At 42.4% G+C, this 14,503-nt stretch overlaps 1 protein-coding gene across 1 annotated transcript; it reads right to left on the reverse strand.

Annotated features, from left to right (window-relative positions):
• Window positions 1-10,677: 10,677 nt before the first annotated feature.
• On the reverse strand, window positions 10,678-12,697 carry LOC113896494 (olfactory receptor 10H1-like). The gene is made up of 2 exons (XM_027548660.1): window positions 12,673-12,697; window positions 10,678-11,618 (listed from the first exon to the last, which is right to left on the reverse strand). The coding sequence occupies exons 1-2, from the start codon at window positions 12,695-12,697 to the stop codon at window positions 10,678-10,680; spliced, it is 966 nt and encodes a 321-aa protein (XP_027404461.1).
• Between the last annotated feature and the right edge of the window lie 1,806 nt (window positions 12,698-14,503).

Consider the following 14,503-nt stretch of genomic DNA (forward strand, 5'->3'; position numbering starts at 1 on the left):
TGGAGAGTGTTTTGCCTATGTTCTCCTCTAGGAGTTTTATAGTTTCTGGTCTTACATTTAGATCTTTAATCCATTTTGAGTTTATTTTTGTGTATGGTGTTAGAAAGTGTTCTAGTTGCATTCTTTTACAAGTAGTTGACCAGTTTTCCCAGCACCACTTGTTAAAGAGACTATCTTTTCTCCATTGCATATTCTTGCCTCCTTTATTCAAAGATAAGGTGTCCATACGTGCGTGAATTTATCTCTGGGCTTTCTATCTTGTTCCATTGATCTATATTTCTGTCTTTGTGCCAATACCATACTGTCTTGATGACTGTGGCTTTGTAGTAGAGCCTGAAGTCAGGCAGGTTGATTCCTCCAGTTCCATTCTTCTTTCTCAAGATTGCTTTGGCTATTCAAGGTTTTTTGTATTTCCATACAAATTGTGAAATTATTCTAGCTCTGTGAAGAATACCGTTGGTAGCTTGATAGGGATTACATTGAATCTATAAATTGTTTTGGGTAGTATACTCATTTTCACTATATTGACTCTTCCAATCCATGAACATGGTATATTTCTCCATCTATTAGTGTCCTCTTTGATTTCTTTCACCAGTGTTTTATAGTTTTCTATATATAGGTCTTTAGTTTCTTATGTAGATATATTCCTAAGTATTTTATTCTTTTTGTTGCAATGGTGAATGGAATTGTTTCCTTAATTTTTCTTTTTATTTTCTCATTATTAGTGTATAGGAATGCAAGGGATTTCTGTGTGTTGATTTTATATCCTTCAACTTTACTATAATCATTGATTAGTTCTAGTAATTTTCTGGTGGAGTCTTTAGGGTTTTCTATGTAGAAGATCATGTCATCTGCAAACAGTGAGAGTTTTACTTCTTCTTTTCCAGTTTGGATTCCTTTGATTTCTTTTTCTGCTCTGAAAAACTTCCAAAACTTCTAAAACTATGTTGAATAGTAATGGTAAAAGTGGGCACCCTTGTCTTGTTCCTGACTTTAGAGGAAATGCTTTCAATTTTTCACCATTGAGGATAATGTTTGCTGTGGGTTTGTCATATATAGCTTTTATTATGTTGAGGTATGTTCCTTCTATTCCTGCTCTCTGAAAATTTTTTTTATCATAAATGGATGTTGAATTTTGTCAAAGGCTTTCTCTGCATCTATAGAGATAATCATATGGTTTTATTTTTCAATTTGTTAATGTGGTGTATTACATTGATTGATTTGCAGATATTAAAGGATCCTTGCATCCCTGGGATAAAGCCCACTTGGTCATGGTGTATGATCTTTTTAATGTGTTGTTGGATTCTGATTGCTAGAATTTTGTTAAGGATTTTTGCATCTATGTTCATCAGTGATATTGGCCTGTAGTTTTCTTTTTTTGTCGCATCTTTGTCAGGTTTTGGTACCTGGGTGATGGTGGCCTCATAGAATGAGTTTGGAAGTTTACCTTCCTCTGCAATTTTCTGGAAGAGTTTGAGTAGGATAGGTGTTAGCTCTTCTCCAAATTTTTGGTAGAATTCAGCTGTGAAGCCGTCTGGACCTGGGCTTTTGTTTGCTGGAAGATTTTTGATTACAGTTTCAATTTCCGTGCTTGTGATGGGTCTCTTAAGATTTTCTATTTCTTCCTGGTCCAGTTTTGGAAAGTTGTACTTTTCTAAGAATTTGTCCATTTCTTCCCCGTTGTCCATTTTATTGGCATACAATTGCTGATAGTAGTCTCTTATGATCCTTTGTATTTCTGTGTTGTCTGTTGTGATTTCTCCATTTTCATTTCTAATTTTATTGATTTGATTTTTCTCCCTTTGTTTCTTGATAAGTCTGGCTAATGGTTTGTTAATTTTATTTATCCTTTCAAAGAACCAGCTTGTGGCTTTGTTGATTTTTGCTATCGTCTACTTTGTTTCTTTTGCATTTATTTCTGCCCTAATTTTTAAGATTTCTTTCCTTCTACTAACCCTGGGGTTCTTCATTTCTTCCTTTTCTAGTTGCTTTAGGTGTAGAGTTAGGTGTTTTATTTGACCTTTTTCTTGTTTCTTGAGGTATGCCTGTATTGATATGTACTTTCCCCTTAGGACTGCTTTTACAGTGTTCCACAGGTTTGGGGTTGTTGTGTTTTCATTTTCATTCGTTTCTATGCAAATTTTGATTTCTCTTTTGATTTCTTCTGTGATTTGTTGGTTATTCAGCAGCGTGTTGTTCAGCTTCCATATGTTGGAATTTTTAATAGTTTGATTTCATTTTTTTTTAATTTACCAAGGCTAGATGTATGGCCCAAGATGTGATCTATCTTGGAGAAGGTTTCATGTGCACTTGAGAAAAAGGTGAATTCATTGTTTTGGGGTGAAATGACCTACAGATATCAATTAGGTCTAACTGGTCTATTGTATCATTTAAAGTTTGTGTTTCCTTGTTAATTTTCTGTTTAGTTGATCTATCCATAGGTGTGAGTGGGGTATTAAAAGTCTCCCACTATTACTGTGTTATTGTTAATTTCCCCTTTCATACTTGTTAGCATTTGTCTTACATATTGCGGTGCTCCCGTGTTGGGTGCATATATATTTATAATTGTTATATCTGCTTCTTGGATTGATCTTTTGACTATTATGTAGTGACCTGCTTTGTCTCTTTCCACAGCCTTTGCTTTAAAGTCTATTTTATCTGACATGAGTATGGCTACTCCTGCTTTCTTTTGGTCTCTATTTGCATGGGAAATCTTTTTCCAGCCCTTCACTTTCAGTCTGTATGTGTCCCCTGTTTTGAGGTGGGTCTCTTGTAGACAACATATGTAGGGGTCTTGTTTTTGTATCCATTCAGCCAGTCTTTGTCTTTTGGTTGGGGCATTCAACCCATTTACATTTAAGGTAATTTTTGATAAGTATGATCCCGTTGCCATTTACTTTATTGTTTTGGGTTGGAGTTTATACACCCTTTTTGTGTTTCCTGTCTAGAGAATATCCTTTAGTATTTGTTTGAGAGCTGGTTTGGTGATGCTGAATTCTCTCAGCTTTTGCTTGTCTGTAAAGCTTTTGATTTCTCCTTCATATTTGAATGAGATCCTTGCTGGGTACAATAATCTGGGCTGTAGGTTATTTTCTTTCATCACTTTAAGTATGTCTTGCCATTCCCTCCTGGCTTGAAGAGTTTCTATTGAAAGATCAGCTGTTATCCTTATGGGAATTCCCTTGTGTGTTATTTGTTGTTTTTCCCTTGCTGCTTTTAATATTTGTTCTTTGTGTTTGATCTTTGTTAACTTGATTAATATGTGTCTTGGGGTGTTTCACCTTGGGTTTATCCTGTTTGGGACTCTCTGTGTTTCTTGGACTTGGGTGATTATTTCCTTCCCCATTTTAGGGAAGTTTTCAACTAGTATCTCCTCTAGTATTTTCTCGTGGTCTTTCTTTTTGTCTTCTTCTGGGACTCTTATGATTTGAATGTTATAGCGTTTAATATTGTCCTGGAGGTCTCTGAGATTGTTCTCATTTCTTTTAATTCATTTTTCTTTTTTCCTCTCTGATTCATTTATTTCTACCATTCTATCTTCTAATTCACTAATTCTGTCTTCTACCTCTGTTATTCTACTGTTTGTTGCCTCCAGACTGTTTTTTATCTCATTTATTGCATTATTCATTATATATTGACTCTTTTTTATTTCTTCTAGGTCCTTGTTGAACCTTTCTTGCATCTTCTCAATCCTTGTCTCCAGGCTATTTATCTGTGATTCCATTTTGATTTCAAGATTTTGGATCATTTTCACTATCATTATTCGGAATTCTTTATCAGGTAGATTCCTTATCTCTTCCTCTTTTGTTTGGTTTGGTGGGCATTTATCCTGTTCCTTAACCTGCTGGGTATTCCTCTATCTCTTCATCTTGTTTATATTGCTGAGTTTGGGGTGTCCTTTCTGTATTCTGGCAGTTTGTGGGGTTCTCTTTATTGTGGAGTTTCCTCACTGTGTGTGGGTTTGTGCAGGTGGCTTGTCAAGGTATCTTGGTTAGGGAAGCTTGTGTCTGTGTTCTGGTGGGTGGAGCTGGATTTCTTCTCTCTGGAGTGCAATGAAGTGTCCAGTAATGACTTATGAGATGTCTATGGTTTTGTAGTAACTTTGGGCAGCCTGTATATTGGAGCTCAGGGCTGTGTTCCTGTGTTGCTGGAGAATTTGCGTGGCATGTCTTGCTCTGGAACTTGTTGGCCCTTGTGTGGTGCTTGGTTTCAGTGTAGGTATGCAGGTGTTTGATGAGCTCCTGTCAATTAATGTTCCCTGGAGTCAGGAGTTCCCTGGAGTCAGGGTTTCAACTTAAGCCTCCTGCTTCTGGTTTTCAGTCTTATTTTTATAGTAGTCTCAAAACTTCTCCTTCTATACAGCACCACTGATAAAACATCTAGGTTAAAGATGAAAACTTTCTCCACAGTGAGGGGCACCCAGAGAGGTTCACAGAGTTACATGGAGAAAAGAAGAGGGAGGAGGGAGTTAGAGGTGACCCAAATAAGATGAGGTGGAATCAATAGAGGAGAGAGCAGGCTAGCCAGTAATCACTTCCTTATGTGCACTCCACAACTGGACCGCTCAGAGATGTTCATGGAGTTATACAAAGAAGAGAAGAGGGAGGAAGGAGACAGAGGTGGCCAGGAGGATAAAAGGGGGGAATGAAAAGGAGAGAGACAGATACAGCCAGTAATTATTTCCCTAAGTGTTCTCCACCATCTGGAACACACAGAAATTCACAGAGTTGAGTAGAGCAGAGAGGGGTTAGGGAGGAGACACAGGCGACCTGGTGGAGAAAAAGGAGAGTCCAAAGAGGGAGAGAGCAGTCAAGCCAGTAATCTCTCTCCCAAGTAAAAATGGGTACTGAAGATTGGGTTCTTAAAGGTACAAAATTGATAACAAATACCAAAAAGAAAAAATTAAAAATTTAGAGTAGAGTTTGGAATTTCAAAAATACAGTGTTAAAGAAAAGAAGAAGAAAAATAAACAGAGGGGGAAAAAAATCACAAAAACTATTTTAAAAATATAGGTACAAAATTGATAACAAATACCAAAAAGAAAAAATTAAAAATCTAGAGTAGAGTTTGGAATTTCAGAAATACAATGTTAAAGAGAAGAAGAGAAAGAAAAAAAATAAAAAAGAAAGAAAGAGAGAAAAAAAACAAAGTCACAAAAATTATAAAAAATATATATATGAAGTTTGCTTTTAAAAAAAATAGGGTCTTTATTTTTGCAAAGTAATAGTAGGTTATAAAAGTGAAAATTAAAGGAGTAATAGAGGACTTAAATTTTTTTTTTAATTAAAAAAAAAGAAAGAATTATCGTAAAAATAGTAAAAATATATCTAGGACTTACTTTGGTATTGTTGTGGGTATTGTGGGGTCAGTTCATTTTCGGCTAGTTTCTTGGTCCGGCTTATATTTCTTAAGATCTATAGGCCCCTTCCTATGTAGTCGGGAGAAGGCAATGGCACCCCACTCCAGTGTTCTTGCCTGGAGAATCCCAGGGACAGGGGAGCCTGGTGGGCTGCCGTCTATGGGGTCGCACAGAGTCGGACACGACTGAAGTGACTTAGCAGTAGCAGTAGCAGTCCTATGTAGTCAGTACTAACCATAGGGTTTTAATCTATTGCACCTGTCGCTTCCAAGGCGGTTCCCTCTATTTTAGCTTCTTCTGTTTGCTGGTCTCTTCAGTGTCTGATTTCCGCCCTGACACAAAGCGGGCGGTGGTGGACACTTGTTTTGTTTTGTTTTGTTTTTTTAGGCTCACTTGTTCGGTCGCACTGTGGGGAGGGAGGGATGCTGCAAACAAATAACACTGGCGTGTGCTCGCAATGCCTCAGCCACACTGGGCCTGCCCCTACTCACGGCACATGTGCCCTCCCTGCCCACACTGCTCAGGCTCTAGGTTGCTCTACCAGGAACCATCCGAGGCCAGCCCTGGGCTGCATGCACCTCCCAGGTCTAAGCCACTCAGGTTCAGGCACTTGGGTAGTCCTTAGAGGTGCAGACTCGGTTGGGCCTGCATTTTGTGCCCTTCCCAGATCCGAGCAGCTCAGGTGATGAGGTGTTTGGCGAGTGCAGTCGCTGCAACTTATCGCCTCCCTGCCACTCAGTTTTCTGGGTGTACAACCAGCGCACCTTCTCAGGTGGATGTTGACCGTCCAGAACCCCAAGAAGTCTTAGTTAGCAAAGAAGCCTGCTTACAGTTTTGTAGATAATGTCTCTCTGGGGCTGTGATTGCCCCCTTCCGGCTCTGGCTGCCTGTCACCGGAGGGGGATGGTCTGCAGCCAGCTATCTCTGTTCAGTCCTTTGCTCTGTGCGCGGGCCTGGCGGTGTCTTAGGTTAGGGCTGGCTTTTCGCGTGGTAGTTATCCCAAAGTCGCTAGCCCAAGTTAGTTTGCTCAGATAGTGCTCAGGGCTTCAGGCCAGATCCTTACTCTCAGCGTTGCAGCCTGCGCCTCCCTGCCCTGCCCCCGCTGGCTAGTGGCGGGTGCAGGCGTCTGCGCTGCTTCTCTGCTGGGGGAGTTATTGTTGGGCTCGTAATCTGTGGATTTTAATTGTTTATTTATTTTTCCTCCCTGTTATGTTGTCCTCTGTGCTTCCAAGACTTGGCAGTGAGAGTGTTTCCTGGTGTTCGGAAACTTCTCTCTTTTTAAGACTCCCTTCCCAGGACAGAGCTCCATCCCTCCCTCTTTTGTCTCTTTTTTTGTCTTTTATATTTTTTCCTACCTCCTTTCGAAGACAATGGGCTGCTTTCTGGGTGCCTGATGTCCTCTGCCGGCATTCAGAAGTTGTTTTGTGGAATTTACTCGGTGTTTAAATGTTCTTTTGATGAATTTGTGGGGGAGAAAGTGGTCTCCCCATTCTATTCCTCTGCCATCTTAGCTCCTCCAAGGCTTATTTTTAAATAAATGCATACATCAAACTCCCATTGGCTGTCTATTTTACATATGGTAATGTACATGTTTCAATGCCAGTCTCTCAAATCATCCCACCTTCTCCTCCCACTTGTCCACAAGTCTGTTCTTTATGCCTGTGTCTCCTTTGCTGCCCTGAACATAGGATCATTGGTACCATCTTCCTAGATTCCATATACATGCATTAATATATGATATTTGTCTTTCTCTTTCTAACTTACTTCACTCTGTATAAAAGGCTCTAGGTTCATCCACGTCATTAGGACTGACTCAAATGCATTCTTTTTATAGCAAAGTAATATTCCATTGTGTATATGTACCACAACTTCCTTATTCATTGGATGGGGAGGGAGGTGGGAGCCCCTGGTGTTCAGGAGGGAAGGGATACATATATGCCTACGGACGATTCATGTTGATGTATGTCAAAAGCCATCATAATATTGTAAAAAATTTTCATCCAATAAAATAAATTAAAACAAAAAAAGCATAAATTCATATTTGGAACACTTTAAATACATCAAAGAAGCTTTTTAAAAATTGAGAGGTATTATGTAACAATCTAAATGGGAAAAGAGCTTCAGAAAAAAATAGGTACATGTGTATGTATAACTGAATCCCTTTGCTGCACACCAGAAATGAACACAACATTGTTAATAAACTACACTGCAAAAGAAATTGAGATATAATTGACGTATAACATTGTGTAAGTTTAAGGTATACAATGTGCTGATTTGATCTATTTATATATTGCAGTATGGTTACCACTTCTTAGGGAAATTAAGTGAATAGTCTTGTTTAGGTTTCAGAGACAACGCAGAGCAGGCTTCTGACCTTGCTTCTAACCTGCCTGGACACTGGCCTGACTGGGAGTGATGGTGATGATGATGATGATGATGAGCCTGCTGTGAGTGCAAGACTTGCACACCTTAGATAAGGCGAGGAAGAAATCTCAAGGTTGTTGAGCCCTTGGAGAGGGCCTGGCCAACCAAGCCCCAGGCTTGGCAGCATCCCAAGTTTTACACAACAAAACAAACAGCATTAACATGAAACCAGAGCCTTCATTTGGTCACAGATTGATGATGATATCAGTTTTTGACCATCCTGGGATTATAAGCAGGAAACTACCCCACACCACCACCACCACAACTGCAGTCTTGGAGATCTCAACCATGGAGCGGACATGCTGCCTGGGACCCTTTCCCAATTGGGATTCCAAATGTGCTGTGACACAGGGCTTCCCAGCGCTATTTAAGTCTGGATGTTGGTCAGAACCCAATTTGGTGATTCTCTGCTCTTTCTATTTCTCTTTTCAAAAGTTATCAAGATAATTCTCTAAGAAATATTTATGTTATTTATTTGTATATAAGAGTGGCTTATTTTGTTAACAAATCCTTAGACCTGAGATGAAAGTGAAACCTTTTGGCAAAACACCACTATAGTGTTTGCTAATAACACCTCTATTGTATCACATAATTTCCTCTTTTTTTTTTTTTTTTGTAGTGGGAATAGTGTCTTAACAACTCTGAAGTTTATAATAGTATTACTGCCTATAACCACTATGCTGCAATAAACATTATCTTGTTCATCTACTGGTTGTGTTACCGATCCAGGTTCTTGGACTCATTGAATTGAAATTCATTCAGTTGTGTCTGACAATTTTGTGACCCCATGGAATTCCAGGCCAGAATACTGGAGTGGGTAGCCTTTCCCTTCTCCAGGGGATCTTCCCAACCCAGGGATTGAACCCAGGTCTCCCACATTTCAGGAAGATTTTTTTACCAGCTGAGCCACAAGGGAAGACCAAGAATACTGGAGTGGGTCATTAGAAACTGAGAAGAGGTCAGACAAAATATTCAGGCAAGGCTTTATTGGGACTCGTGCTGCAGCATTACTCAGTCATAAAAAAGGAACAAAACTGGGTCATTTGTAAAGACTTGATTGGAATGAGAGTCTATCATACAGACTGAAGTAAGTCAGAAAGAAAAACCTTGCATATTAATGCATATATGTAGACTCTAGGAAAATGGTACAGATGAACCTATTTGTGGGGCAGGAATAGAGAAGCAGATGTAGAGAACGGATGAGTGGACATGGAGGTGGGAAGGATGTTGTTGTTCACTCGCTAAGTCGTGTCCAATTCTTTGTGACCCTATGGACTGCAGCACACCAGGCCCCTCTGTCTTCCACCGTCTCCTGGAGTTTTCTCAAATTGATGTCCATTGAGTCAGTGATGCTATCTAACCATCTCATCCTCTGTTACCCCCTTCTCCTTTGGCCTTCAATCTTTCCCACCATCAGAGTATTTTTCAGTGAGTCAGCTCTTTGCATCACGTGGCGAAAGTATAGGAGCTTCAAGCTTTAGCATCATTCCTTCCAATGAATATTCAGGATTGATTTTCCTTTAGGATTGACTGGTTTCATCTCCTTGCTGTCCAAGGGACTCTCAAGAGTCACCTTAAATCCCCCTTAGTGCAAATGGGAATATTTAAACTGATGTGACCACGAGACATACCTTCATTTTGGGCTCTGCACTCACTATTGTGAGTCAACAAAGAGTTCCCCCTGGTGGCTGTGCCACTTCACACTCTTACCACGGCAGGCAATTTCTCACGATGGGACTTTTTCCCTTGAACTAATTATACAGACTTCTCTGTCTCTCTGCAGCTGCTTGAGATTCACACTTGAAACATGGAGATTTCCTCAACTTTTTCTGAATCTGCACATTGGTGGTGGTTGATGCTCAGTCATCATGTCCAACTCTTTGCAACCCTCCATCGACTATAGACTGCCAGGGTCCTCTGTCCATGAAATTTTCCAGGCTAGAATGCTGGAGTGGTTGCCATTTCCTCCTCCAGGGGATCTTCCCCACCTAGGGATCCATGGAACCTGAGTATCTTGTGTCTCCTGAATTGCAGGTGGATTCTTTACCACTAGTGCCACCTGCATATTATCATTGCCGACTGCAACTGCACAGATCACCAACGCTCAAATTTAGACTGCTTCGCTCTCCTCTGCTGTAATCTGGTTTAGTCTGCCATAGTCTCAAAATCGGAGAAGGCAATGGCACCCCACTCCAGTACTCTTGCCTGGAAAATCCCATGGACGGAGGAGCCTGGGAGGCTGCAGTCCATGGGGTCTCAAAGAGTCGGACACGACTGAGTGATTTCACTTTCACTTTTCACTTTCATGCATTGGAGCAGGAAATGGCAACCCACTCCAGTGTTCTTGCCTGGAGACTCCCAGGGATGGGGGCGCCTGGTGGGTTGCCATCTATGGGGTCGCACAGAGTCGGACACAACTGAAGTGATTTAGTAGCAGTAGCAGTAGCAGTAGCAGTAGCAGTCTCAAAATACTTGTGATGTAGCTACCTGTTGCTGCCTACAAGGTGGTGGAGACCTGACATCTTCCATTTCTCTTGGCACTATGGGTTTATGGTGATGGGAGTAATTACACCACCCTGCTTTCTCACAGGAGAACAAATTCCAAGTTTAATGGTACCTGACAAAGTGCTCTGAAACAGATAAGAAATCAATGAATCTGACTTTCTGTGTATTATCATCTCATACATCTTTCCACCCTGCATATATGCATGACACTGTTTAACCATTTTTGCAAACACATAGATATAGCCTACAAATGTCCCTGTAAACCATAAAGCATCAGACAAACACAGGTTATTACATGCTTACAGGTGCCAACTCTGATGGTAGCATCAGGTAATCCAGTTTGGTCAGTTCCAAGGAATTCCTCCCAGATAATCACATTATTTTTCTGGCTAGAGTTTGCTGAGGAAGGTCTTCTTCATGGCTTCCTTCAGCTCCTTGTTCCTGAGACTGAAGATGATGGGGCTCAGGAAGGGAGTGAGGACCGTGTAGGTGATGCCCATCAGCGTGTCTCCTTCCAGAGACTGGGGACCCTTGGGCTTGAGGTAGATGACAGAGGCAAAGCCGTAGTGCACGACCACCACGGTGAGGTGGGACGCACACGTGGAGAAGGCTTTGTGCCGGCCCTCGGCTGAAGGGATCCTCAAGATGGCGGCCACGATGAAGGCGTAAGAGTGCAGGATGAGGAGACAGCAGCCCAGCAGGGCGGCGATACACACCAGGCCCACGCCCTTGGCCACAGTAGAGACGTTGTCCCCACAGGCCAACTTGAAGAGAGGCAGCACATGACAGCCAAAATAGCGAATCTCATTAGACCCACAGAAAGTGAGTTGGAAAATGGAAGATGTCACCACTAGCCCAACGACTAAGCCTCCAGTCCAGGACCAGACAACCAGGCAGGCGCAGCCTCGGGGGTTCATGAGCACGTTGTAGCGCAGGGGGTGGCAGATGGCCAAGTAGCGGTCGTAGCCCATGACGGTGAGCAGGAAGGAGTGGGTGAAGCCGGGCGTGAAGGAGAACATCTGGCTGGCACAGGCCACAAAGGAGATGGAGAGGTCGGTGGAGAGCAGGTCGGCCAGCATGCGCGGGATGATGGCGAAGGTGTAGAGGATCTCAGAGATGGAGAGGGCGCACAGGAAGAGGTACATGGGGGTGTGGAGGCTGCACTCGCTCCAAACGGTGGCCATGATGAGCAGGTTCCCCAGCAGCGTGAACAGGTACACAAGCAGGAACAGCAGGAAGAACATCAGCTGAAGGTGGGGGAAGGAGGAGAAGCCGATGAGGATGAATTCAGTCACTGCTGAGAAGTTGGCGTCCTGCGTGGAGGCTGTACCTGAAGTGACATGTGATGTGGAGAGGTCAGCTACTGGATGGAGGGAGGTGATCAGCTTCCATCACTCCTGGCTCTGCCCCAGGGGCTGCTCCTGATAAATGACAGGTGACATTGGCTGAGTTCCTACTCTGTGCCTCCTACAATTTAATATTCTCATCAATGTAGTGGGGGAGGTGCTGTTTTGATCACTCTCTTGAGTATCTTGAGACTACCCGTTGAGAAAATTGGAAACAGTCTAAGAAACTTGTTTATGGTAAAGCTTTCAAAATGCCAGAACCCGTGACTGGCTGTCCCCAAAGTTGCTACCTTTCTATCCCTCTAGGTTGCCTCCAAAAATCAAAATGTTCCTTCACCAGAGCTTCCTTCCACTGCTGCTCTGCCCTTCTGCTCCCTTCTGATAAATTCCGTTCTTCCCAGAGCTTCAGAAATCACAAGATCCCTACCACATGGCTACAACACTTGGGACCAGTGGGCTTCTTTAATTTAACATGCACCAATCAGATTCTTCCTCTGGAGTTATCCGTGCAAGGCACCTGAGGCAAGACACTGTGTAGAAATAATGTTCTGGTTGTTTTCCTGATTCCATGAGGACCATCTATGTGTTCTGAGGCAATGCAACATAGTCATCTGACAAATGGATGAGAGAGTTGGCTGATAGACTTCAAATCCCTGCTCTGCCCACACTGTGTGAAACTGAGCAATTTCTTCACCTCTTTGCACCTCCATTTCTCTCCACCTGGCTCAAAGAGCTATTATGAGAATTAAATGAATTATTCTTGAACTGTGATCTGGAAAACAATAGGAGCTATCTATGATAAGTGAGAAAATGTAACTGGTCTGTGCTCAGTAAAACTTCAGTTTAATGAGCTTTCAATGTCTTTTTATAAATAACTTGCCTGTTTTTACATGATCTTTTAAAATTAGGAATGTCAAGTTTAAAAGGCAGTAAACCACTAATCTACTTTTTGTGTCTATAGATTTGCCTGCTCTAGGCAAGTCATCTAAATGCAATCATACATTATGTGGACTTTGGGATCTGGTGTCTTTTACTCACCATGTTGTTTTAAAGGTTCATCCATGTTGCAGCATGTATAAAAACTTCATTCTTTTTTAAGGCCAAATAATATCCTTTTGTGAATAAACATGGAGAAGGGCATGGCACCCCACTCCAGTATTCTTGCCTGGAGAATCCCATAGACAGAGGAACCTGGCAGTCTACAGTCCGTGGGGTCACAAAGAGTTGGACACAACCGAAGTGACTTAGCACACATGCACACATGGATAAACAAGATTTTTTTTCTGCCCATTCGCCCACTGATGAACATTTAGATTGACATACCAGTGGTTCTAGAGGCTGCGGGGAGGGGAGAATGGAGAGTGACTGCTAATGGACATGGGGTTTCCTTTGTGGGTTCTGAGAAGATTCTGAAACTAGTTACAAGAGGTGGTCGCACAATACTGTGAATGTACTAAATGCCACTGAATTGTATGCTATAAAATGGAGACATGGTAAGTTTTATGTTATGTGTATTTTACCAAAATGAAAAAAATAGGAAAATGTAATGAATGTTCTCTCTATTCAGTGGGCTCATGCCCTAAATGAAACCCTGAAGGTCTGAGAGCAAACCAAACTGGGGGAACCAGACACTTGGGTGAATGGAGGCTGCACTCCCCCAAACATCCCTGGTTTCCAGGGTTTCTCAGCCTCCCTTCCTTGGAGTCCTGTGCATCTTTCCCTCAATTTTGGGTCAGCACCTGCTGTATGCCCCCAGGATGGTAGCCATAACAGTCCCACTCAGTCCTGATACTCTGAGATCACAGAGCGGGTGGGTCAAGGTCAATGATTAGAAACAAGAGCCTCCAAGAAGAGACTGAATGCATGAGACTGGGATCATGTGGGCTGTGCCCTCAACTTCCTGAAGCTCTCCAACAGCTAGTGCGAGGTTTCTCAATACTTGGTGCCAGATCGTCCGTTGCTTTGGGCTCAGGGGGCTCTCCTGTGCACTGTAAGGTGTGTAGCAGCACCCCTGACCTCCACCAGCTGGATGCCAGTAGCCCCGCTCAGGAGTGACAACCAAAATTATCTCCAGACATTGCCAATGTCCCCATGGGGAAGGGGGCAAAGTCATCCCAAGTTGAGAACCAATGATCTAGACAGCACAGTTGTAATTCCTTAACCACTCTTTCTGCCAAATTGAGGTTCTTCTCCTTCTCCAACTGACCAACATTTGTCCATTTTTAAGACTCAGCTTAAGTGTCACCTTCTCTGTGTAGCCTTCCTGGACATCTCTTTCCAAAACAGATCTAGTAATTCATTCTTGGGTGCTTCCAAAACAACTTCTGAGTGAGTCTTAAAATCCTTGCTTCTGACTTTTTCATGGCCATCATTATAGTGTGTCGTCTTAGAGATTCAAGTGTCTCTGGCACTGGATTTTGAGTGATTGCTGAGAATAGCTACTCTTTATGGGATGTTGGCACCTGTGCTCATGTGTGTCTTATTAAACCATTATCCTAATACTATGAGGCACCTGCTTTGATCCCTGTTTTACAGAAATGGTTCAGTTGGTAAAGAATCTGCCTGCAATGCAGGAGACTCGGGTTCAATCCCTGGGTCGGGAAGATCCCCTGGAGAAGGAAATGACAACCCACACCAGTATTCTTGCCTGGAGAATTCCATGGACAGAGGAGCCTGGCAGGTTATAGTCCATGGCATTGCAAAGGGTCAGACACAACTGTGTGACTACCTTTCACTTTACAGATGTGGCAGCTGTATCCACAGAGGATACATAGCTTTGCCAAGGGACCATGGCTCCTGAGTGGGAGAGCCTGGATCTGAACCGACATCTGAATGACCCCAAAACCTATCTTCTGCTCACTTCTCTGTT

Source organism: Bos indicus x Bos taurus, chromosome 7, assembly GCF_003369695.1.
Source record: "Bos indicus x Bos taurus breed Angus x Brahman F1 hybrid chromosome 7, Bos_hybrid_MaternalHap_v2.0, whole genome shotgun sequence".
Classification (NCBI taxonomy): Eukaryota; Metazoa; Chordata; class Mammalia; order Artiodactyla; family Bovidae; genus Bos; species Bos indicus x Bos taurus.